Genomic DNA, 26408 nt, shown 5'->3' with positions numbered 1-26408 from the left:
TTTCTGGCAGCTCCGTCCCCGATTGCGTTGATCCAGGCTAAGGAGATAACGAGGCACAGCGTTGCCTTGGCTTGGCTGGAACCTGACAGGCCAAATGGAGTCATCCTGGAGTATGAGGTCAAATACTATGAAAAGGTACTGCTCAAAAACAAACAAGGAGTTCCCTTTGGGCTTGGGCAGAGCTTTTTTGCTTCATTCCACTGCGGTTTATTTCCAGATAGGATTCCACCATTTGAAACCAAATAGATTCAGTTTAATAAAATCCAATTAAGGATTTCATGCACTTGGATGGTTGCTTGAAAGGGTAACACTCATAGGCTGTTCCCACTATATGGTATGAGTTTATTTTGTTATTTCTTTCCTACCTAGAAACTGAGCTTTTGTAGCAATCACATTTATAATGAGAGTCAATAATGTTGGGCAGAAGTGAGACATTAGCTTTACTTCATAGACAGAGGTATAATAATGAAGTATATAACAGAGTCATAATAATGAGATCTGTTTGCTGACAGCTTCTGCTTAGAGTGATAGTGTGGACTGGCTGGCTTTTAATAGAGAATAAGGAGAGAAAATTAGATTCTTCATACTTTCCAAGTTAGAGGCAGATTTTATTCCTTCAAATAACTTCTCAAGTAGGGAATTATGAAAAGAGCTATTTTCTTTGAAGGCTCTCTGCAAAAATGAGCAATTACCTGTTCTTGCTTGTGTGTGCTGTCTCTCACATGCACACTTCTAATTTTTTTCATTAAAAAAATCACTTCATTGCTTTCCACATACAGAAAAAGGCATCTGATTTGTAGGGAAGCTAGATTATTACATTTTCTGATAGATTTTCCAGCCAAAAATAGAACAGTTTTTAATAATGCACTCTCTGGAAGACATTTTCCAAGTCTTTTCTTTTTTAAAATATTTTTATCATTTTTTATATGGCTTCTGGCTGGTAGGAAGAAAAGGAAAGAGCCAGCATGTGAGTAAAATGTGCTTGTTCATCAAGAGGTTCCTATTTGAATGCTTGGCTCCCTTCCAAAGGTTTTCATTGTATGACTTCTTAAATAATCAGTGATATATGAGCATCATACCTACTGCCTCATCCTCCTTTTTTGGCTCGCTCTGAGCCCCGTGCAGCGCACAGCGCCAGGGGGATTGAGCCAGGCCAGCAGCAGGAGCCCCGGGGGTGTGTTCTGAGGATTCCTTTGCTGTTACTCCCGGTCCTGGCAGGCAGTGGGGTTCCAGGTTCGGGGTGCAGGAGGCAGTGGGGTTCCAGGTTCGGGGTGCAGGGTGTGTTTTCTCCCCTCACGCCGTGCCGTGGTGTCGCAGGACCAGAACGAGCGCAGCTACCGCATCGTGAAGACGGCGTCCCGCAACACGGACATCAAGGGCCTCAACCCGCTGACCTCGTACGTGTTCCACGTGCGGGCCAGGACTGCGGCCGGCTACGGGGACTTCAGCGGGCCCTTCGAGTTCACCACCAACACAGGTGTGACAGTCCCCCTGGGGCTCCCCGAGCAGAGCGTGCGGGCGGGACGGGGCTGTGCCGGGAGGTTCCCCTTGGGTCTTGGGCTGTGCCGTGTCTGCTCTGCTCCTCTGCGGCCACGTGGCTGTCAGGGGTGCCATGAGGCTACCCGAGGCATCTGTTTGGATATGCTGCACTGTAGATTCTAGCAGTGACAGTATTTCATTGTGGCGTAAGGAAACGGGCACCCCATAAACACTTGGAGGCCATTGATGCTTGAGAGATTTTGTTTTCTGTAAAAGCAGACATTTGCACGTTTACCATATCTTATTTTAAGGAGAATAGAGCCCTGTTACTCACCTTTACTAGCTATTGACCTAGATCAGTGAGGTGTCCTACATCAGCTCCCATATTTGCACTTTTCCTTAGACAGTTATATAAAGACAAGAATGTTCAAACCATCTTGTCAGTAGGGCTTTTCACTTTGCTCGAGGAAACATGCAGATTTAGCCCCCAAAATGTTTGCTTTTCAGTGGCAGAAAGGCACTGTGACCAAGCCTATTTTATTTTGGACATGCAGGTCTCCTTAAATCAAGTTAAGGTCATGCTAGTTAGTGGCCATATCATTCAGGATGTTAACAACTGAAAACAATCCATCAGGAGGAGAGTAGACATTTTAAAATAACTTGCTCTCCTACTTTCAGTTGTGGAGTGATCATCTGGGCGCCCCCTGAGAGAAAAAGGAGGAAAGAACTGTGGAAAGTAACTAGAAAGGCAAAAAAAATTAGTCATTGTACCCTCTGAGCAGCACTGGAGGGGAAGAAGGAGAGGGAGTCCTTGTTCTGGTGAAGTTCCCCAAATCATTATCAAATATCGAGTCTTCGATTCCTTAGCACCCTGTTGGAAAATTGTGTCGAATGACTACATAATAAAGGCCTGAAAGTAGATTTGAGTGCTACTCTAAACTGCCTTCACAGACAGCCAGAAAGCTCGTTGAGTGCTACCTAGGTTGAATTTTTGAGGTTGTCTGATACAAATGCTCCCTTTTCTGTTTTCAGTTCCTTCCCCCATCATTGGCGATGGAACCAATCCCACAGTGCTTCTTGTTTCAGTGGCTGGCAGTGTTGTTCTTGTGGTCATTCTCATTGCAGCCTTTGTCATCAGCAGGAGGTAAGAACTTAAGCTTCTCTCTCCCTCTCTCTCTTTCATCAGAAAGCTTTTTGTCTCCTCCAAACAAAGCTAAATTCTTGATTAGCATCATAAACAGTACATTTGCATTACAAGCCTTCTCCCGTGTAGCTTTGATCTTCTCGACATTAGTACCAAGCAGCATGTGATGTAATGGCAATAGTTCCAGCTCTATTTGCCCTTCAAATGCAAAGCTGATTCCAATAACTGGCATTGAGAAGCAAGCCAGCTAGAGATTTGTGGTTAGTGTAATTTGAAGTTAAGTTTAATGGGTATGGGTACAGTAGATTTTCTTGGACTGACTCCTGATAGACAGAGAATAAACAACGGCAGTTTTGTTAACTAAGCCATCAGACTGCTATGCTGGTGATTTTTGTGTTAGTCTGTGAGTCTGTACTAGTCTTTCCTGTGTGAGGGGATTTGACTGTAAAATGGAAGCCACAGTCATTCAGCATCAGATGCAGTAACACAGCAGAATTGGATAGATGGTTATTTCATCCATGCAGCACCATAATCTTTTACCAAGTGCTTGTTCATTTTCCCAAATTCAAACCAGGCATCAGAAACAATCCTGTGAGTGGGAGGACAGGGTAGCAGAAACACAGTGTGAGTGTTTCTGTCTTCATCTTTTTGTTCAATCACATTTAAAAAGATCAGCATGATCTTGCTTCAGTGTAATTTTGAGATAAAACTGGTTGTATCATTACTGCATCTGAAGCCTGGGATCTGAGGGATGCTCATTTTGTTGGTCAGTTTAATGGCATCAGCCTTAAATGTGCTCCAACTCCTCCTCATTTGCTCTCTTTGAATTGTCCTAGAGAGCAGTTAAGTGGGTCTGGCTGTAATGTCTGGAAAGTAGACATGCATTGCAATCGCTTTCTGTGGGTGTTCAACTCAAAGCCTCCATGCTGGCAAGAGGAAAGAAAAGCAGAACATATGAAAATGTGGTGTGGAGAGACAGGTTTATTAAAAGCCATTGCAACAGAAAATAGCATCACTAAGCTTGATGACTTAATCTCCTCTCCGCTTTTATTGATCACTTTATTATTTAAGGTAGGATTGATAGCTGGATACATTGGATTTCTAATTATGAGTCGCCACCTTGGAGAATTGAGCCTGTCGAACTGCTTTGAGATGATTCCTTCCCCTTCTCCCCCTATAAAAAAATGTCTCTTCCCAAGGCTGATAAACACTGCTTGGTGATTTGCCCTCAATGGATCACTCTTTAGAAAATGAACTGTCAACCCCTTGCCCTCGTATTGATTCTCGTTAGGATTCGCCATAAAGCTGTCAGAGGAGAGGCTGCCTGGAGCCAGGTGCTGACAGACCTGCTGGGCTCAGACAGGTCTGCCCAGGGCTGTCTGCTCACTTATCTCTGCCCGGAGTGTGCAGTCACACAAAGGCACCACAGAGCAGGTGGGCAGCAGCGACAAAAGCCTGGTCCAGGCACTGGTGGCAGTGGAGATAAAAGCATCCTGGTGGCCATGGGCTTGGGAATGTCCCGTGGCTCTGCACTGGTGTCTCTCAGAGAGGCCATGGAAGGGGAAAGACAGAGCGAGATGAATGAAATACTAGGACAGTGAAACTGCTCCGTGCATACTAATGCATGGTGCCTTGCTAATTAATAGCCCTCAATACACAGCTCTCCCGTTGCTGGAAGTAGTTCTGATAAACAGAATCTACTTTAACATTCACTGTTACTCTAGTGATTTTAACCACTATCACAATGTCATTTAGAGGTGTGGACCTTTGGGATATTTCACGATCTTCCTGCCCCAGCAGAAGTTAATAGCAAAATAATTATACTTTGTTCCAAAATTACTTCAGATGAGAAAAAGCTTTTCTGTCCAGACAGTCCCCGTGAGAAGGTTTTGTAATCTAACCATGACCTAGAAGTCGTATTTGTGCAATCAAACCTGTGCTTTGGCCTGCGGACACGGCCTCTCTGCATCCATGAGCCAAATTTGGGAACTGGGCATATGCTGTGGGTGTCCACTTTTGAACACTGGGTTATTACTGGTAATTTGGCCTCACTTGGCTTTTTTCAAGACACTGTTCAAATCCCAAAGTTCATCTTTACAGCAGAATTAGTCAAAGGACTTTGCCTTCAGGCAGCTTAAGCTGGTTAGTTCTGTCCTGTGACACCAGAACCAATCTGCCTAATGTTCATTTAAACTTCCCGAGCTTTGGGTGGGGACATCCATGGAACATGGGCAGGATGTGGTGTGGGTATTCCCAAACCCTGCTCTGAAGGAATGTTGAGGGAAATTGCAGCATCTCAAAGTGAGTTATAAGGGATTTGGGGAAGTATAAAACAGAGAGAGACATGGTCTCACCTCTGGTCGTCTGAAAGTTTCTCTCAGAAATACTTCCAGCCGATAGATTGCCTTACCTTTGCTGACACATTTGCCCACCTTTTGGCGGTGTTGTTGGAGCAGGTTCTCTGCCAGCCTGGTGCCTGAGCCCCCAGCCCCTCTGTGTGTGGGAAGGAGGAGGTGGGAGCAGGGCCATGGCAACCAGGTCCTGCTGTTTCACCTCAGTGCCTGCCAATTCCCCCACTGTTAACTCTTCTTCATCACCAGCCCCACCTGTAGCTCTGCCTGTCTCTGACCCCTGCAGTTCCTGAAAGCTTCTGTGTTCTTTTCCTGAATGCCGGCTACTTAATCACCACTGCCCAAATCCCTGTAATTAGGGGATTGAGCCTGGGACAAAGGCTCCCTTCTGCCACTCAGGTGAGCTGCCCCAGAGGCAGCCCCTGTGCCCTGTGCCCCGTGGGGCTCCTGCGCTGCTCTCCAGGACAATGACACACGGCAGTGTCCTGCCCAAAGCCAGGCAGGAGAGGTCAACAGGTGACAACTGCGAGAGGTGGAAGTAGGTAGTTTGTATAGAAGGTATTATTTAAACTTAATAAGCTACAATTACATTGCTTGAACAGTAATCCCTTTGTTTCCCTTTGCTTTTTGCTGTCTTTGAGTTTTTGTGGAGGAAGGTTATTTTTAATCTGTTGTGAGGGTGCTTGTACTTTTTAAAAATAAGATAAAGAGATTTTTTTTTTCATACTTAAAATGCTTTCATGCAAAGTCTGTTTGATTTTTGTATTTCCCATCTGTGCCTGAACATTAATAAAATTAATTTGAAGGATCCTGATTAAAATGCAGGATCTTTCTTTCCCCTTTTTTCCTCTTTTTTCTTCTGAGAGAAGTTGTATAATACCTGAAACCATCTCTTCAGTCCCCTTTGCTGCCCTGGTCTTTTGTGGCCTTGGGTGAGATTTGTGCTGCCTCTTCTTCTTACTCAGTTCAGTAGCTGGGAGCTGAACATCATCCCATTATTTTACTCAGCTCTGTTATACCAGTGCTGTGAGTTCTGGAGCAAATAAACTGTTTAAATGGGTGTTTGGATCCAGTGTAGGTTTTAGTAATGCTCCTCTTCTGATTGGAGCCATTTGTGTTTCAGTTACTTGTGTCAAGAAAAGAAGATTCCACTGGTTTATGGTTGGATGTGTACCTGCTTTTTCTGTCTGAGCACAAGTCCTGTCAGTGTTGGGAGCTGTGACACTTGGTTCACAGAAAAGGTTGTTTTTGCCTGTCAAACAGGATTTTTTTCCTTCTGTTTCATGGTTAATTTGTATTTTTTTATTACTGTCACAGTGAGTTGTATGACCCAGCACAAGGACTGCAAAGGCTGGGAGATGCCCTCCCAGCTGACAGCAGTGGGAAGCTGCCGTTCCCCACAGGGCAGGTGCAGAGTGGGAAGTGAGATGCTTTTTGCTAAGGGGCAGAGGGGTTTTGCTGACAGGAGAGGTATGGTAAGACTCAGGGAGATTTGCTGCAGGTGAGGCTCTCAGTTACGTCCTTTCTTCCTGTTATCTCTGAAATTTTTTTTACCCCTTTTAACTCACATCTCTTACAGGATTTTGTTGTACCTGCTCCTATTTTCCTCTTCTCCTTATTCACCATTTTAGCCTATTAATTAATCCAGTGTCACACTGGTGTCCCCTGCCCCACTCCAGGCAGCAGCTGCACGTTGCTGGCAGTGCCGGTCTCACCTCCTGCTCTCCGTTTTTGTTTCCTCTCTTCTCTCCAGCCCAGCCTCTTGCCCAGTCAGCTCTCCTGGCTCTGACTGGGAAATTTGGTTTTCCCAGGAACAGGCAAACTGAGAGTAAGCAACAGTGAGCACATCTTGCTTGATCCTAAGCATTGAAGGATGGATGGGTAAAAGCCCAAATCATTTCTCTGCATCTGCATACCACTGGATGCTGGGCAACTTCAAATTCCTACACATTTGGCTGAGCAGACTCCCAAGTATCCTCCCTAATGGACTAACTTCTTGTGTTAGCTTTTCATAGTGCTCCTTGTCCATTGAAGCTGAAAGCTGAACTAATTAAATACATAACTAGATTACAGTATCACAGGTGTTGGTGTAGAAGTAGTAATCTATAGAATTAACACACTCTGCTATGGTATTGCCTCCAGCTCAGAGAGTTAGTAGAGGAGCTCTGCCATCAGGAGTTCTTCAACCCCTTCAATTAAGCAGTGATTAAAGGAATAAGCAAAATCCTTGGGTTCTTAATTTTTGATGGTCAGGGTTGGTGGTTTTTCTTCTTTTTTTTTTCTGCTGAGAGTCTGATTTCTGTGTTAAGAGACTTCTTTCCAGTTTTAAATTTGCAGTTAAATAAGTGTATTGACGTTGGTGTTTGCCTAATGATGTTTGAAAGTCAGTCTACCAAAAATCCTCGGTTGTAGCATTTAAATCCCTGTGTGGTAGGGCTAAAAAGCAATTTGGCCCCTCAATTGCAAAAGTAAGTTTGAAGAAAAAGTAATTGAAACACGGACTTTTTTTTTCCTTTCTTTTAATGCTGAGATACAAATAGGTTTGTGTTTCCTTTGATGCTCTGCTGATGCCAATAGCAGGTAGAGGAGTGTGAGGATTCTCCTGCCCTGGCTGTGTGCTGTGTCATGGCTGTGGCAGGTGCCAGCAGCTCAAGTCTCTGCAGGTCAGGACGACCGAGCTTGTTTCAGAGTGAGATCCTGATTTTGAACTCACGCTGTGTTTTGTTCTGACAGGCGCAGTAAGTACAGCAAGGCAAAGCAAGAGGCAGATGAGGAGAAGCACTTGAACCAAGGTAAAAGACCCTGCTGCTTGGAGGTTTTGGTTTAGGTTGTAAAACATGGGTCATATTTGGGTGCTTGGGGAAATAAGGGTTTGCATTCCTCATGAGGCAAATCGGTTTCTGGTTTCCCCTCTTGCAAACATCCCGCTCTGAAATTTATTTACTCTAGTAACAGGGAAAATAGAATTATCTGGGTAAAATGTTCTGGGGGTACAGACAGGAGAAGGGTTTATCAGTTTTTTCCATTGTTCCTTGCCATTGAAAGATACCTGTTCTTAGCCTGCTCATTTTTAGGCAGGATTTTTCCCCACAACTCTCTGCTAAAGCAGTTTCTGAATGAGCCAGAGGCAATCCTGCAGGAAAGGGAATGTGAACTTCCATGAACCAAACCCAGGACCTGAGCTCAGAATTTCCTGGCTGCCATAGAAAGAAGGGATGTGTTTTAGTCTCACAGGTCCATGACAGGCTATGCTAGTGATGGCAGTGATCTGTGAAGCTCATTAATTGGCAAAAGCCAATTCTTTACTTCAATATTGGGAAATATTAAATGTTGACACTTTAAAATATTGCACTGGGGGGAAAAATACTAAAGTCCTTCCTTCCTTATCAGTCATTCCTGGCTTATAGTACATTTTTATTGTACACTCTCTTTGCTGTTGTATATCATTAAGGCTTCAGTCTCATATGTTCTGTGTTCAGCAGCATGTAGATCAGTGACTTCAAATAAAACATTTCTGCCTTGCAGGTGTTAGAACATATGTGGATCCTTTTACATATGAGGATCCAAACCAAGCTGTGAGGGAATTTGCCAAAGAAATCGATGCCTCCTGCATAAAGATTGAAAAAGTTATTGGTGTGGGTAAGTGCCAGAACTTTTGCATTTTTTTCTGTAAATATACTTTTAAATTTGCTTTTAAGCAACGTGTGATCCTATGATTTTTGTATGACAGTTCTCCCAAATGTACTGACATAACAGTTTGACAACACAAATGCATGCTTCAGGCTCATGACCGTGGATTCTTGTGCCTTTTTCTTCAAGGGGAGTTTGGTGAAGTGTGCAGTGGACGTCTCAAAGTGCCAGGAAAAAGAGAGATCTGTGTTGCTATCAAGACTCTAAAAGCTGGTTACACTGATAAACAAAGGAGAGACTTTCTGAGTGAGGCCAGTATCATGGGACAGTTTGACCACCCCAATATCATCCACTTGGAAGGTGTCGTTACTAAATGTAAGTAGGTCATTTTCATGACAAGTCCAATTTGGAAGTCACTGAGAAATTAAGTCTGTGTGGTGTGTGCTGGCATTTTTTTTTTCCTTCTTACCCTCTTTCCTGTAAAATGACAGATGGAACAGATCCACTGATAGCTAATAGGAGGAAATCAGTACAGGACAAGTCATTAATCTTGTTGTCAGCTATAAATGGGTTTACAGTTTCAACTGATACTCTATCTGTAGGCAGCTTGTACAGGATTTTGTAGAGGGAATTAATACTGCAGGGGTTGACTTTTTTTTTTATCCCTTCTTGCTGTGCCAAGCAGGCATCTTTCACATCTTTGCTAGACTGAGATGATTGTTACAGGATAGGCAAAAGCAGATGGTGAGCGAAGAATTCAAAATGATGGGGGAAAAATACCAAAACAAAACCACACAGTCATATGTTGAAAGTACAAAGCACAGATGTAAGGAGCAAGCCTTTGAAATGATGCAGGCTATTTTAGTGTGAAACTTGCTTATTTGTTTTCTCTGATTTACAGGTGTGCTCGTTTCACTCTGCAGAATTTACCTGGACAGTCTTTTTGTTTGCTTGATTTGGGTTTTTTTAAAGTCTGACAGTGTTCCCTGTGCTTTAGAGAGTGACAGTGGTTGCTGGGTGCTGTCTAGGCTAAAGCTGAAAATGCACCTATGAGACACCAGTGCTTGGGTGTGACCTGATAAGGGGCCACTGCCATGGTGTGGGTATTGTCTCTGCTCCAGCTGCCTGGTGGCAAAGCCTGGCTCTGATTGCTACTCCTAAAAGACCCTTTGGATGTTGGGGCTCATGCTCAGGGTAGCATAGAAAGCAGGCAGTGATCTCATGAGCTGCTCTCAGAGTGGACTTTGTGAAGCTCACCTTCTGCAGCATGAGCAGCATGAATGCAAGGTATTAATAGTGGGAGCAATTAAAATTTGAGATGGATGAAAAGTTAAAAAGTAAAATATCACTAGAAGAACAAAGCACCTCTCATAGAGGGTTATCAAAACCATCAGTTCCACTGTAAAACTCTGTCCCTCTTGAATGTCAGTGAGAGCTGATATTTATTCGGCCACTTTTGTTTCTGGAAATCTTACCCCTGCTCATTTGTGTTGCTTTCTCCTGGTCTGCTGCCTTTTCTCAACAGTTGGAAATGGCTTATATGTTGTGTGGCAGTTTGCTTTTAAAGGCAAAGAGCAGTTTGGACTAATTTTGGTCATCCTTTACTGAGAGCCTCCCTCAAAACTAAAACTAAAATACAGTACTCTGTTTAAATTTAGAAGGTCTGAGTGTCTCTCTCTGTGATTGTTATAACAAAGGGCAGGAGGGTTGTGATCAGGCCACACAGTTTGCCTCAGACAGTGATTCTTTCAGCACCTCTGTAAAAGAAAGACAACAGGGGAATCTTTGTGTTGAAATCCCACTGAGGCTGGAAGCCCCTGAGCTGCTACAGCTCCAGCACTTATAAATGACTGTCCTCATTTGCATAATGCAGTTGTCAGTGAATTAAAATGATGGGGAATTTTCACCGAGGAGGTGGCAGCATGACCTGGGAGTGCTCCATTCCCGGCTCCCAGTAAGTGATGCTCCAGTAGCAACCCTGGCTCTGTTACCTCCGAGCTGCACTCCTGGGGAAACAGGGCTACTTGAGAACACATTTATCTCCATTTCTCCATGGGTTTCCTGAATGCTGTGATAAATGAATGCATTTAATAAACTGGAAATTAAAATGTGAGATAAATAGTGGTATAGATGGGGGTTGAGAGAGGCAGCAGAAAACCATGAATAAATTATTGGCTGCTAGTCAAGTACTTTAATAATTGACTCGCTGATGGTAACTTCTCCCTCCTCTCTCTATCCCCCTCCCCTGCTAAAGAAGTGCCTGAGTAATGAAATTACATGTTAATGCACTGAAAGAGTCTTCCTTTTTTCCCTTCTACGTTGATATAGTATCTTTTGATTGAAGAAGGTTAATTAATACTCATTTAGCTGTATTTGTTCGGTGGAAGGGTTGCTGTCGCAGTTGCAGAGTATAAATGAATCAGTGCCATATCCAGATTTGGTTGAAGTTTTTCCTCTTTCTACCAAAGAATGCTTTCAGAGGTGAATTAGAGGGAGGATGAGGTTTTATCACACCCTTTTACTTAAGGATGTGCTCAGCCAAGGTCACTCAGCCCTTCTTCCAGAGCAGTTTGCTTTATGCAATACCATTGCTCCTCTGCAGCATTCAGTAATGGCATTTCACAGGCATGCCAGCTTGCATGAGACCAGAACAGTAAGAATTTGGATACCAGCAGGGAAGGAAAGTAAAAGCAGGAGTAGTAACAGGCCTGTAAAGGGTAAGTTGGGCCCAGAAAGATGAAATAAATAATGATGAGTGAAATAAGTTTTGTTTTGTACATAGATGTTGGCCTGAGTGAAATGTGGTAAAATGTTCCTAGAGTCAGTCCTTCTAGCATATGGTTTTCTAATTAAAAAAAGGTTACTTCAGAACCAGAAATCCCTGACAAATGAAGAGAAAAGAATCTTGGTGAAAGATGCACTGAGGTAGAAACTATTAGGGGAACTTTAAATGCTGCAACATTTCACGGTAGGGTAATTTTTAGAGGTGGTTGTTCTGGAGCAGATCCTTGCTGGTGACAGAAGAAAGGAAAAATTAAGTAGTTCTGATACCTGCCATGCCAAGATGCAGTTGAGCTGTCTACAGTCTAGGTGGCCTGGCCTTTGAAGCCTTCTTTCCCTCTAATGGTCCCTTATTCAGACCTACTCTAGGAATTAAAAGCTGAGTTTGTCTGGGACACCATCTTGTATTTAGAAAGAAAACTCTATAGTTCCTATAGGTGAAGCGTAAGAGAGAGGAAGGTTTGCCATGCCAGACAGCACTGATTGTCAGGTGCTCATGTTAACAGTGCTTATCTTGGGACTGGGCTTTTGCCATTCAGCCTTCGATGAGTTACTTCTGTACTTCTGCCATTGCTCTTTTGAGATCTTATCAGACCTATTTCTACAAATACCTGTGTGTCAAATATGCAGTAGGATTTAACTCCATGAAATAACTATTGTTCCTTGTATGCACCTAAATGTTCTGTTTCAGTGCTGTATGACCTTTCTAAAACTCAACCTCGAGCTTTATTTGTGTATTTGCTGTTGTTTCAGGCAGGAGAGTGCCTAGAAAGCATTTCTCTGTCAGTAACACTGCATTTCTCCTCCTGTTGCAGCATGGGGAGCTGGGTGCTGCTGAGCTCTGTGCCCCATATGTGACCCAGGGCACTGAATCGTTTTGCCCCTGACTGACTGCAGGAGGCAAATGGTTTTGGCTCATTTATAAATAACAAGAAACACAGAATACAGATTTGGGACAGAGAGTTTTTTCTCAGCAAGTTTTTTCTTGAGATAATTTCTCAACAAATTTGGGTTGAGAGGAGCAGCCTGTATTTTTCATTGTTGAATCCAGTTTTCTTGGAATACCTTGTAGCTCCTGGCAGCTTCCAACTTGCCTAAAGCATTGATCTTTCAAAAAAGACAGAGAGACCAAAGTGTTCACAAATTCCATTTTCTCCTCTGCGAGCAATTTATTACACTAAAGATTTTTGTCAGGTTTGGACAGATCTTTGTTTCTTAGTTCTCAATTATCAATTCACATATTCCTTAGAGAACAGAAGCCACTTTAGTTAAAGACCTTGACAATGAGTCAACCAAAGGGTTAACCTTCCAGATGGGCCCTTTTAATGTTTCTGTCCTATAATATTTCATCTCTTGCTCCCCACAGCTGAGGCATAAGCTTGGTGCTTTTCAAATTAAATTAGATTGTGTAAGCCAGGTGTCTTGGCAGTAAAATCATGTGCAAGCCATTTTTATCCCATTAACATTGGCATTCATCAAGGAATTGTGTTTTTCTTTCTGCGCACTCTAGGTAAACCAGTAATGATCATAACTGAGTACATGGAGAATGGCTCCTTGGATGCCTTCCTCAGGGTAGGTGATTTCTTCAAAAGCTAAGGAGATTTTATACTGGGAAACATTTTCTGGTTTTCTTTCTTTATTTCTTTTTTAAATTTATTTTCAGAAAGATAACTGAAATTTGTGCAGTTTTAATGAAATTATATTTGGAATTGGGAAATTCTGTTTTCTGTTGTTGCTTCTCTCAAAACCAGAATAAATATAAAGTGGAAGAATATAAAATAAATTATTTTAAAAATAGCAGGATCTTAAATAATCCATGTTGAATGTGAACAGTTCTGACGTGCTCCATTTTGGAAAGTGTTGCAGTACTGTAGACTCATTAAAATCAGATTCATTTCAAACGGGATACTGCATCACTGAAAGCTGTGACAGAACCTCTGGGGTTTTGCTTTACTGGTGACTTGCAGACACTGGTGAGCAGAGTGAGGAAACAACATTTCATTTTATTTGAGGGGAATCCACAGCTCCGCTCTTTGCCAGTTTCAGCAGTGGCAATATTGTATCTTTTAGCGTAATGCTCTGTGATTTTGCTCCTTTCCCCACACGCAGAAGAACGATGGCAGGTTCACAGTGATCCAGTTGGTGGGGATGCTCCGTGGCATTGGCTCAGGGATGAAGTACCTGTCTGACATGAGCTACGTGCACCGGGATCTTGCTGCTCGCAACATTCTGGTCAACAGCAACCTGGTCTGCAAAGTGTCTGATTTTGGCATGTCCCGGGTCCTGGAGGACGACCCTGAGGCAGCTTACACCACACGGGTAAGGAGGGGAGGAGAATGGCCACGTTGTCGTGCCTGCCTGTCGGTTTTGTCTGACTGCGTGGGAGGTGACAGTGGTTTGTTTTAAAATAGTCTCAGTCACAAGTGAAAACCTCAAATCACAACCTAAAAGTAAACATTGGCCCAGCCTCCACAGCTCCTATAAATTGATGAGCTGTTGCTGCTACAGCAGTGGCCACAGCAGTATTTCTTTTCTGAAGATGTGACCCATTTATTCCTCTTGTTCCTTCGTCATGATACAGCACATAACAGGAATCTGATGCCAGAAGTTAGAGCCTGGACTTATGTTCCTTCTGATATCTACAAACATGATTTCCAAGCTGCTGGTCCTACTCAAGTTTGATACAGCAGGTGTAGACACACCACAAAAAAAAAAATAAGATGCATCCACTTTTTCCCATCACAAAGCCAGTCATAAATTTGACCTAAATGATTTAGACTGGGAAAAGTGCTAGGCCTGTGTTCCCATTTCTTATTTCTTTCCCTTTTTATCTATATTTCAGCATCCCACTGTTAGGCAATTTTGCTAAAGCCATTTTAATGTGCTGCACATGGAATAGGGCTTAATGCAAGTATTCTGGCCACAAAACAACATCCCAGCCATTACCAGCCTTTGTACCAATATCGCTGATATCTACATGTACGTAAAGAGAAAAATTTCGGTTTCTGAAGTCTCCTTTTTTAATTGCTTATTTTCTTCGTTTTTTAAATATCTGCCATTCTCCATCTGTTCTCCCTAGTGCTGAGTTTGTTTGCAGCACTCAGAACTTGCTGTTTAATCCCAACACTCATCCTTTAATGGATTCACAGCTCATTACAGGGAGGATAGACTCCTGTAGTATTAAATGCTGGCCAGCCGTATCTCTCACTCATAAGGGTGGCAAGTGGAAGAAGCAGAAGCAAAGGTCTGAAAAGCTGTATTCAGGGAAATCAGAGTTCAGACAAGCACACAAGGGCAAGACAGAAATGACTGAAAAGCTTCTCTTTGCATTTAGCTAGTGGAGATATGGTATTGTTTGCTCTCAGGAGAGAGTCAGTGACATTTGCTTTACAGTCATTGTCTTCATTTGGTATCAGTAATGAAGGATCAGGAATATTTGGATTAACTGCACTGTGCCCAAGGAGCTAAATATAAAGAGCTTATTGACAATTTTTAGAATGACAGCCATGTATATAAACAATGTTGATGCATCTGTATCAGAAAGGAGGAATAAAGCTTTTGCATAAGCAGAGAGGCTGCAATAGAATGCAGTTTTTAAAGCAACATTTTTTAAGAGAATGATGCCTTCTGCTCCTGTTAATAACTCATTAAGTGAGAGCATCCTGTAGTCACCAAGGCACATATTGCCACAACCTGATTCATAAAGGGCCTGGTGCAAAGGATGAAGCAGCTAGGAGAAGAAGGACCCCTTTTGATTTCCCTTGGCTTTGGAACCAGTCCATATTAAACACTTGAGAGATATAGTAGAACAATATACTATTAAGTATGCACACACTGCACTCAGTTATGGATAAAAGCTATCTAGGAGATGGCTGGGGGAAAAACCTACCAGAATAAACTTAATCAAAAAAGCATAAAAGCAAATGAAAAAAATCCCTGAAAACCTTTGTTCAGCTTAAGTCATTCCCCAGATGGAACTGCAGGAAACCAAAAGCTCAATTAAAAACACCTTGCATATTAGCATAAACAAAAGGAGAAATCTCTGGCCTGGGATCACTCAGCTAAGGCAAAATCAGATAAACAGGATGGAGTGACTTCCTTTTTAAACATTGGGCCTCAGTGGCCCAAATCAGATGGCTAAGTGTTTTTACTTGTTTAAAAAGAAGTATCATAAGAAGAGGCAGCTTTCTCCAACAGGTATCGAAAGCAGCCTTGTACCCTGCTTTGGTGTTGAACTCCTCCCCCAGGGTCTGGGAGAGCCCAGGGGCTTGCTTGCCCTCTCACATCTCTGGTAGGAGTTGGGATGTTGCCCATGGGAAACACTACTATCTTCCTACGTATTCCCACTTTATCCTCTCTTTATTTTACCTTTTTGAAAAGTAAAATGTTTGTAATCCCATTTTTCTGAAGCAGGCCAAACAGGTCAGACAGGCAAGCAAGGAAATAGTAATTAACAGCATGTACTTATTTGTTTTGTCAACTAAATCTCTAATATATACTTTGTAGAACCCCTGGCTTGTTCTCAGGCTTCAGCGTAGCCCTAAGCAGAGATCTCTTGGAGGGCTGATAAAAATACATTTAACAATTTACTGGTTTGCCTCCTCATGACTAAAGAAAACAGATGGGCAGCATTGCCTCCTGGTTGGATCTGACAGCTTTATGGCAAGCAGGAGAGAAAGTGGATGCGTTTTTAAGACGGGTTCTGGAGCTGTATACAAAAAGCCATTTTGGATGTGCAGAGCAGCGTCAGGCACACACACTGCTGCGCCAGTGACTCACGGGCCTGTGGTTCTGTCTTGGTGGCAGGGGGGGAAGATCCCCATCAGGTGGACGGCGCCCGAGGCCATCGCCTACCGCAAGTTCACCTCGGCCAGCGACGTCTGGAGCTATGGCATCGTCATGTGGGAGGTGATGTCCTACGGGGAGAGGCCCTACTGGGACATGTCCAACCAAGATGTGAGTCTCCTTGCCCTCCCCATGCCTTTGTCTTTGTTTTAGGTGTCTGCTGATGTGTTGATGTGGCAGTTGCTATATGGCTGTAAGATGTTTATTCCAGGCTTTTTAAAGGATATCACGGGTGGTAGACTCCCGTTTTCTCAGGGAAACTCTCTAGAACTGAAGTTCCTTGAGTACTTCAGGCTTTGTCTGAGAGATGCATGGAATAGGGGATTCTCAAGTTAAGAGATGTACCTTTTGTATGAGGGTTATTTGGTTTGGTCTTTTAAATTAAAAAATAATAGCAATTAAAGAAAAATGGAGGAAAAGGAAACTAATATATTTAAACTGTCAAATCATAATACTGTCAAGAGAAGGAAGATTTGAATATTCATAATATATCTTGAGTTTACTGAATGTCTTTAAGAGAAAAACCACTTGAATTTGATTCAGCCTCCTATTGATAGTTAATTCTTGAAGCTCCACTATGCTTATAACTCTTCCAGTAGATTTTATTTCTTGTAGGATATCTAAATCAACACATAGGATATCCAATTCTGATTATCAGTCAGAGCATCCTTGTGACAATGGCATAGCTGTCTCCTGAGGGCATTAAAAAGCAGCTTTTGTAAATGACCATTCTTAAATTATGCATGTCCTGTTTAACCATACCATCTGGACTACTTCAGCGTGTTCCAAGAGGGACTGTGCACAATGGCTGCTGTTCCAGAAGAGTATTTAATAATAATGCTAATAAGAGTTTTTGCTAATAGAATTTTTATTAAATGAAAAAAAAAAAATCCCAATGAAAATGAGGCCTAGATTATCCGTAATTCTTTTCCCAGGGGATTTACAAGCAAATAAAGAGAAGAAAATGGTAATCTGAATATACAGCCATGGGAGTGGTTATGGCATTTTACAAGTCATCTGCTTTCTTCTGTAGAGCTGAACATTTTCAAAGAGTGTCTAGATGCGGATGGCATTTAATCTAAATGGGGGATATAATTTTAATTTCCTTCTGATGTGAAATGTCTCTTCTGGCACCCAATCTCGCCTTCCTTTTGCGAACAGGAAGTCATCAAGACTTAGCAAGAAAATAAAACACCAGATGTGTGTCGGTTATATCAGGCATGTCTGCACAGCACAGTGGAGCTCACTGCAACAAACAGCTGTTTTTATTAGAGCTGTTTATGTTAGGCTGGTGTTCACTGCGACTGTGCACTGCCAGACCATGTTGAAAAGCTGGCTTGAACAAGACAGGGAAAGCCAATATTACTGTCTCTGCACACTCTTTACAGTCTGTAGCATAGACATGCCTTTTTGCCTCTTTAGTGATGGTAAGAGCAGTGCTTCTCACAACAAAGCAGGAGTGGATTTCAAATTATACTCCATGTCTGTTCAAGAGAAATCAAAAGGATCTTCATCCTTTCTGAAGGAGTGAGAGCCATTTTGTTTGTGGTCACTGAATAGCTGCTAATAATGCAAGGATATCCCTCACCTTGTCCTCCCAGTGGATTTTAGCCACTAATTGGACAAGTCCAGAAGGAGGAAATTGAGTGCGACTCAGTCTCTGAGCGCTCCTGGTCTTTAGTCTCATGGTGAGTCCTGCCAGCAGTGTCATATCGATTAATTCAGATCTGAAGGCTCCTGGGTCATGTCCCTGTCATGTCAGAATTGAGTTCTGGTCGTGTCCCATTCTCCTGAGAGAGCTAAGAAGCCATTAGAGCCTCTGGAGTGCTTTTTAGAGGGTTTGAAGTGACTTCAGTCTGAGTTTTTCTGGGTTCTGTTAAATATGAAATACATACTTAAGATGTCTTGGGCTTCTGTAAAGCTGCACAAAAGGGTTTCCATCTCTGCATTTCTTGGCTCAGAGCATACAGCAGTGAGAACAGGTTCTTCAGCAAAGTCTTTATTACTGACAGAGATGAGCTAGTCCAGGAGGACAGGGGAGGGAGTGATCTGCTTTACCTTAAAAATGATGGGGAAAATACAGTCTTAACATATCCTACCCAAAACTGACTGATAGTAAAGACTTGCTGTAGAGCTGTTGCTTCTCCAGCCCTCTGTCCAACAAGGCTAGTTCCTTATTTCTAACCAGGGCTTTTCTGTCATCCCTGTATCCCACGTGCTTTTTTGTGACAAATCGCCCTGCCGTATCTAATCTCTGTTCTGGGTGCTGTACTCTTTTAGTTTTGAATTGCTGAGGAGAAATGACAGTTCTGAGACCACCAGCTGCCTGAGTCCGAGTGCGATTTTCCGTGTTGTATCACTTAACGGGGGATTTGTCACCATAGTCTGGATGGCCCTGGGATAAATGGTACTCAGCTGGTGGACTGAGCAGTGTCTGAGTTCTCTCACGTCCTCCGAACTGTGCCATTTGCAGGTGATTAAAGCCATCGAGGAGGGGTACCGGCTGCCCCCGCCCATGGACTGCCCCATTGCTCTGCACCAGCTGATGCTGGACTGCTGGCAGAAGGAGCGCAGCGACCGCCCCAAGTTCGGACAGATCGTCAACATGCTGGACAAGCTCATCCGCAACCCCAACAGCCTCAAGAGGACAGGCAGCGAGAGCTCCAGGTCAGCCCTGCTCTGCGTGGTGACAGGGAGTGCAGGGGAGGGGACAGGCAGACTGCAGGGTGACACAGACAGTGCAAGGTGGCACACTGAGTGGAGGGGGCACACTGAGTGCAAGGTGGCACGCTGAGTACAGGTGACACTGTGAATGCAAGGTGGCAGAGTGCAAGGTGACACACTGAGTGCAGGGGGTGCACTGAATGCAAGGTGGCACACTGAGTGCAGGTGGCAGAGTGTGAGGTGACACAGAGAGTGCAGGTGACACACAGCTCTGCAGGGCCAGCCTGCACAGCAGCCATGGCTCAGCACAGGTGAGCACAGGGCTCTGCTGGCTTCCCCGGGGTGCCCAGGCTCGCCAGCCCTGCCAGCAGGAAAGGGAGTGAGCAGAGCTGCTGCTGGATCACACCAACGCTGAGCAGGTTTCCAGCACAGCCTTAAGCACGTCCTGACGCAGGCAGGCTCTGCCAAATGGCAAAGTTCACTGCTTCTTCCCCCTTCTCCCCCCTGGTGAAAGAACTTGAGTGGGTAGGGTCACCTCAGTCAGTGCAGCTAACAGGAGTGATGTGGTTTTCTGCAGGAAAAGCACATCATCAAGTTTTATAAACCCTAGATTTGTGTAGGATTTGCAAATGAGCGTTACAGCATTACAGCCAACGCCTCGCGGGCATTGGGAAGGTGTGGATTAATTTTTATGTGAATTTGAATTTAATTTTGTGGAAAGCCAGTTTCATGTCTCCACCAATCCCGCATTACATTTGTTTTGTTTGCTAAGCATGGTGTACCTGGTACGTGCAAGAGGAGTACAGCAGGAAGGAAACTCCCAGAGTTGTAGGGTAAAACCAAAATATATCTGTTGGGACAGATCAGCAGTTTGTTTAAGCTGGTGAAACACTGCTGAGGTAATAGGAGCTTTAATGATCCCTACCAGCTTTGGTCTGTTTTTCTCAAATGTGTCCGCTTTTTCAGGTAGATTTGCTTACAGCAAATATGGAAAAATAGCTTAAAAGAAACGAGGAAAATAATAGGAAAATATTTTTAGTAGGAGGGAAGGTGCAAAAATATGCATTAGACAATGCAAAAATAAGTTTCTTGAATCAGTGAGGGAGTAACAGAGATTCTGTCTCAGACTCCAACAGAACAGCATCCATTTTTTAGACTTGTGCATCCCTTTGTGAGTCTTGCTTACAATGTATGTCACCAGAAGAGGGATCATTAACCCTGTGAGGCCACCATCACTATGTCTTCCAGATTGCCCTAATTGCACTGGGAGCCTGGCAAAAATGTATTCTCTCTTGAGGCTTAAATAATTTACGTGGTGAGAATCACAGTATGATCTGCTGTGATAATTTGATTGAAGAATCACAGTATGAACTCCTCCATTTTGCTTTCTTTTCAATTTTCTGGTACTCTTTGAAAATTTATAGGTCTTCCAATAGTTAATAACCTGCTCAAGGTCATTCTGTGTGTATGTAAGTTAACAGCCTATTCAAGGTCATTTCATGTTCATGGCTGTTTATAAATATTTTCCTTGTCTTCAGAATAGGAATTTCAAATATGCACATAGCATTATTAATATGTGACTTTATACATAAAGCATAATTATATATAAATAGGTTACTATCATTGGTCCTGTGTTAGATAATGCAGTAAGAGAGTCGAACCAAGTATTACCAGCATGCACTCAATGCCTCAGGCAAGACCTTACCATGCTATTGCACACCTAGTCTTTGATGATGTGCATTTTCAAATAAATTGCTGAATGATAATTGTTTTGATTAGATAGATAACAGTAATTTATAGTGCTTTAATGAAACCTTGACTTATGATATATATGAAATAATAAATGCAATATCAATAAGAGAAGAAAATGTTGTAAAAATAATTATTGGCAAAACTGTGCAAGGCAAAATGAGAAGCATATTCCAAGTGCAAAGAAAGATCAAAGCTCGTGTGATTCCCACCACTCCTGGCACACACTCAGTCAGGAATGGATTGATTAAAGAGGGGATTAACTCCCTGCTGTCCTGAGTTTGATTGAATGCACTGAGCAGACCTGGCTAGAGGCAGGAGTTATCTGAACCCGCCCTGAGTTTTACCCTCCAAACCAGTCTGGCAGGGTGTGAGCTCCCAGTTCTTTGCATATACTTCAGTAGTGTTTCTATAGCTGCTGAGCTGAAGTCTGACACATGCAGGGTTGGCAAGGTCTGGCATTGCTGCCCGTGAGATACAGACCCAGCAGGCCAAATGCCTTCCAGCATTGCCATCTTCTTTGTTTTTGGGAGTAAAAGAATTTTCTATGAACTTGGTTTGTATCTGAGATGGAAATCATAAGCTGTATTGTGGTTCAAATTAAATCTCAAACCAAAAATAGAAACCTCAGGTCAAATTCATTCTTAGCAAAAATTAGCCCATTACTTTGAATCTTGTTCAGTTTCTTGCACTGATGTGAGCTGATGTGCAGAACCACCAGTTTCATTAGGCACAGCCTCTTGCCCTTGCTTTCCCTCATCATTAAGGTTAATTGTTGCAGGATCAGACTTTGGTTTGTGGTTCATGATCCAGCTGACACTATTTCTCTGTCCTTTCACTGTTTGGCATGCAGACCTAGCACAGCCCTGCTGGATCCCAGCTCCCCTGAGTTCTCGGCGGTTGTTTCTGTCAGTGACTGGCTCCAAGCCATGAAAATGGAGCGATACAAGGATAACTTCACAGCTGCTGGCTATACCACCCTAGAGGCTGTGGTGCATATGAACCAGGAGTAAGTACTCAGCGATATAACAAAAAAACTGGTAAATCTGGATTTAATCAGCCTCTTTTGCTTTGTGCTGCATATCATTACGCTCATTAAAGGAATGGAATGCCTTTCATTTGGATGGAGGATAACTTTAAAATGCCTCCACAATGCCTCCACTTATTTAATTAAACATTTCTGTACATCTGCCTTGCTTTTGCTAATGCTGCTTGCTGTTGACTCTTAATATTTTTCTCTGCACCAGCATCTGATCCATGGTTCTCAGCCCCTGGTTCTTGTCTTGCTTTCCACAGGGACCTGGCCAGGATCGGGATCACGGCCCTGGCGCACCAGAACAAGATCCTGAACAGCGTCCAAGCGATGCGCACCCAAATGCAACAGATGCACGGCAGGATGGTCCCCGTCTGAGCCAGCACTGAATAAACTCAAAACTCTTGAAATTAGTTTACCTCATCCATGCACTTTAATTGAAGAACTGCACTTTTTTTACTTCGTCTCCTCGCCCGTCGAAATAAAGATCTGCAGCGTTGCTTGATGTACAGATTGCGGAACCCGAGCGTGTGCTGGGAGGGGGGCCTCCAGAAATGACAAGCCGTCATTTGAAACCAGACCTGGAACAAATTGTTTCTTGGAACATACTTCTCTGTTGATCAATGATATGTAAAATACATGTATCTATATAAATATAAAGTCACATTCAAGTTTTGATGCTATGTTTGCTGCCAGATACTGTGCTTAAAAAACACCACCATTACTTTCCTTCTCCCTGTGACCTGTAGGATTACAACCATAGTGTTTTATTTGTGGGTGAAACCACCGTTGTGTATCTTTCACTGGAATGAAGAACCTGCCCTAGGATATTCTTTGCAGACTTGACGCATCACTAACACCTTGCAGAAACCTCAGTGAGAATATCGTGTGGCTAATCAGTGCCTGCCAATTAGTGATCTACCCGTTTATGGGCTTGAGACATGAAGTGACCCACCTTGTGGATTATGGGCAAAACTGGACTTCTGGGCAGGTTCTTGGCTCTTGTGCTGTGCTGAAGCCTGCCATTGAAAGACTTTTGTGACCAGCTTGCCAGTAGTCAGCTGTGACAATCGTGGCTGTGGAGCTTTCAGACTTCTTTTCTCTTTCAAGAAACTTCCTCCCTTTGCCTCACAGAAGGTCAGTGGAACTACAGTGTCCAACATGTTCATGGTGCTTTATTTTGTAAGCTCTGCTAGGATTTCATCACTGTTGGGGGAAAATAAAAGCTGCTGTGGTATGTGTTATTTGGGGTTCCTAACTGGTTTGTAAGAATCTGTGCTGGCTTCCCAGACTAATTGCTGAGCCTTTCCCATTGTTTGCTCTATTTGATGGCAGTGAAAATTGCACTATCTCAAATTGCTCTCAGGCTGTTGCCTGGTAAGGTGTGCAGGCAAGGTGTAGGTGTGCCTTGGGGCTCAGCTCAGTGCTGAGAGCTTGACCTCACTTCACACTGAGAGCAGTAGGAACGGCCTTATGCTGTGGTTGGAAAAACTCAACACAAATGGATGCCATACTGTAAAGTACAAATACTCATAAACACACCAAGAAGAACCAAAGACTTTCCCTGCACTCTCATGAGCAGAAGTAAAAGCAATATTTGGGTTTTAGAAAGATGTGTTTCAGTTGTGGTGTCAGTGGTTTTATGGGAAGGGGAGCAGAAAGAAATGGGACTGTGCATGCATGCAGCTTGGCAGGTTTTGTGCAGTTTGGGTGTCAGGCATGTAGCAGCTCTGTGCAGTGTAGCAGTGTAACAGCTCATGCGCCATTGTTGAGAAACCAAAATCCACTTTGGAAACCAGCCCTGTAGGGTGGCTGCATGGGGTTACCAGAGCAGCTGTGTGTGAGTGCCAGGTGCAGACTGCACAGCTGGGGCCTGACACCCCTCTGCAGGTATGGCCAACGAGGTGGAGCATGGAACAGCTGCCCTCTGCCTCCTCTAGGGGATAGATGGCAGTTGAGTGACTGAAAGCATCCCCTGGGTTGCTAGGCAGAGGAGACTGCTATGGCAGTGTGGTCGTCCTCAGCAGGTTACACCGGATGAAGTTTTATCCGGTAAAGCTCTGAACACAGAGCTTGAATTTATTTGTCATGAAGCTTTTATTACTCTTTTTGAACAGACTATGTAAGTTAAATTTCTTTAAAGTCCTTCTGAGGACCAAAGTGATGAGATGACCTTAGAAAACAGACGGGCCACTTACTCTGTGCTGAGTAGGAGGAGGATTTTCATGACATGTCCTTTAGAACTGACATTGCATTTCGTATGTGCCAGGCACAATGTCAGAAAGGTGAGATTTATACTTTAATGGCACTCAGACTGGTTCTTTAGTCTATAATATTTTGGTCCTACTCCATACCTGACAGCAAATTCAGAAATGATTTAGTGGCTTTATATGTCAAACTTCCTTAATAATTGAGTTTATCCTAAATCCAAAACAGTTCACTCAGTCGGACAAATCACACATACTGTATTGTCACTCACATCACTTTTTGTCACTTTTAACAATAACTTGCTGATTTTAACCACTAACTCTCCCTCACTCCCAACTCTCTCAGAGAACAACTTGTTCTGAATATGAGATGCTAAATTTGGATCCTGTCAAGTCATGACAGCTCAGTATAAACTGTTCTGCAGTATTACTTATAAAAGCTTTTCCATTTCAAGAAATTTAAGATTTCTTTAAAAAAAATCTACTTAAACCAGCATGTTTTAATGTCACTTTGCCAGGCAACATAAGAAGTAGTTACTCATTTTAAAGACCTGACATTTGTACTTTCAGCAGCAAAAATTCTTCCTCTCAAGTGCAGAGATACTTGAAGTTTCCTTGCTGTAAATCTGTTGCGTTCTGTTGAGATCATCTTTTTATCTAAAACCAAAATACACCCGATTTTCTGGCCAGTTTGTTAAATTGCTGTCTTGGAGTCTAGTAGTGGTAATTCAAAACAGTGCAATATTTTCCACACAAAATGGAAAACTGTGTCCCTATAGAATGAAAACTGTGAAGGCAGCTCAGATGCTGGGTTTTCAGCACTGCCACTGGTGGTTGTGTTTCCTGTGATAAAATATGGCGAATGAGGGGCATCCACTGGAATGTGATTTTAGCTTGAAGAGAGCAGATGGAAGAAAAAAAAGGTGGCCCATGTAAATATAGATGGAAAGATGGATTGGTTAATGACATACCTGTATGTTAGGTATGCCAGGGAAGCAGGATTTTGAAGCAGTGTGAGGGAGGGAAGAAGGACAAGGAAGACAAAGGATTCCCACCCTTTGAGCACTGCTCTTTGGGCAGGTCTGGGTGTTCGTGTTGGTACACATGTGGTTTAATAAATTTAATTTGGGTTCTCTTTTTGTGCAGGGAAATGGATTTTGCATTCACAGCCTCGTAGCCCGTCCTGTTGATCACATTGACCATGGAGGAACACAGACTAGACATGAAGCCTTCTGGACCCACGGTTGCGTCTTCCATAGCACTGATTCTGGAAAACACGTGCTGAACAGCCATCAGTCCCTGAAGGGAGTGTGACTTCTACTTTCTCTTTTTTTTTTCTGGGCCACCCACTCCGTTGTTTTTCTCCACTGAGTGATAACTAACTCGTTAAGACTCAGCACCCAGTTGTCACTTGAGGAATGTACTGTGTCAAAGCCCTACAGACTTCTGGATTTTGTTTTTTCTCCTCTTCTGCTTTCTCTGCTTACCTTTGGTTTTATTTATATATTTTGTTGTTGTTTCTCCTCGTTCCCCTGGCTGTCACCACTGCATCCCGGACGAATGAAGGTGACAGAGCACTACACATCTTACCATGGACGCCAGGCCAGGTGCCACAGCAAAGAACCCAGTTCCTGTGAGCTGCCTGTGTACATTGCTGAAGTGACATTTTACACTAAAGGTGCCATTGCAGTGATATAAATATATTTTTTTTCCTTGAATGGATAATGGATTATTATCTCTGAAAGGTGCGTACGTGTGCTTGTGTACGTGTGTTGGCGTGCAAGTCACCTCGTGTGTAGAACTGCCTGTGAATGTGCCCCAAACACCTCTGGAAGCACAGGAGTCCCCTGTCCTATCAGACCAGGCCCATAGCTCATGTCTGAAATGATAGCAAGAACACACACATTGAAAAGTGTTGAAATTTCTGTATCTGTAAGTGTGTTTTTTAGCTGCCACACTAATGTTGTTGAGTAGTTCTGCAGCCTGAAACAGGGGCAGTTTCGGGTTCGTTTTGGAATAACTGATTGCAGGATCTAAAGGGTGCTAAAGGTTTTGGTTAAGTGTTGTTTATTCGTACTAGTGCCCTGCTCATGACGAAGACCGACCAGTTTCTCAGTGGCAAGGTGGTGGAGGCAACACCTGCATCTCCATCCCCTGGTAATCCTGAGCTGAATTCTTACGTAGCCTTTTTTATCTGCAAAAATAGGATTTTAAAGACTTGTTGAATGCTAACAAATATATGCAGTTCTTCCATTCACACAAGCACCTTGCTCTGTGTGCAACGTAATAATCAGAACACTTCCCTGGTTCCCAGCACAGATAAGGAACAAAAATGCAACATGACCTGTAAAGTTACAGTTAGCAAGAGTTGTGAAGTGTGTCCTGTTCCTTGTGCAGTTGAAGAGCAGTTGAAGTGCAGTAGAAGACACACTTTCTTCCACAGCCCAGGGAGCAGTGCTGCAGTGTGCTGACACCGCCTAGGAGTTTTCTGTGTGTGCAGAGTTCACCCTAGAGCAGCGTGGGGC

The 26408-nt window shown here is 43.2% G+C and overlaps 1 protein-coding gene across 2 annotated transcripts in view; it reads left to right on the top strand.

Annotated features, from left to right (window-relative positions):
* The window catches only part of EPHA4 (EPH receptor A4), a 103073-nt gene extending 77472 nt beyond the window's left edge, over window positions 1-25601 (top strand). The window contains exons 6-18 of one of the 2 annotated variants that reach the window (XR_010744382.1): window positions 11-135; window positions 1318-1477; window positions 2512-2623; window positions 7708-7766; window positions 8500-8613; window positions 8794-8979; window positions 12896-12957; window positions 13495-13704; window positions 16192-16341; window positions 18704-18897; window positions 21497-21652; window positions 21940-22813; window positions 25030-25601. Coding sequence is in view for 1 of the 2 variants with exons in the window: in XM_066326245.1 (XP_066182342.1) it covers window positions 11-135; window positions 1318-1477; window positions 2512-2623; window positions 7708-7766; window positions 8500-8613; window positions 8794-8979; window positions 12896-12957; window positions 13495-13704; window positions 16192-16341; window positions 18704-18897; window positions 21497-21652; window positions 21940-22054 (1643 nt within the window). In the remaining variant the exon portion in view is untranslated. Of the gene's footprint in view, window positions 1-10; window positions 136-1317; window positions 1478-2511; window positions 2624-7707; window positions 7767-8499; window positions 8614-8793; window positions 8980-12895; window positions 12958-13494; window positions 13705-16191; window positions 16342-18703; window positions 18898-21496; window positions 21653-21939; window positions 22908-25029 lie in introns of those variants that run through there. The other variant, XM_066326245.1, reaches the window with a different exon arrangement.
* Window positions 25602-26408: the final 807 nt, after the last annotated feature.

The sequence above is a fragment of the Sylvia atricapilla genome, chromosome 10 (assembly GCF_009819655.1).
Source record: "Sylvia atricapilla isolate bSylAtr1 chromosome 10, bSylAtr1.pri, whole genome shotgun sequence".
NCBI lineage: Eukaryota > Metazoa > Chordata > Aves > Passeriformes > Sylviidae > Sylvia > Sylvia atricapilla.
Note: the sequence above shows the minus strand (reverse complement) of the source record. Positions and strands in the feature narration are given on the sequence as shown.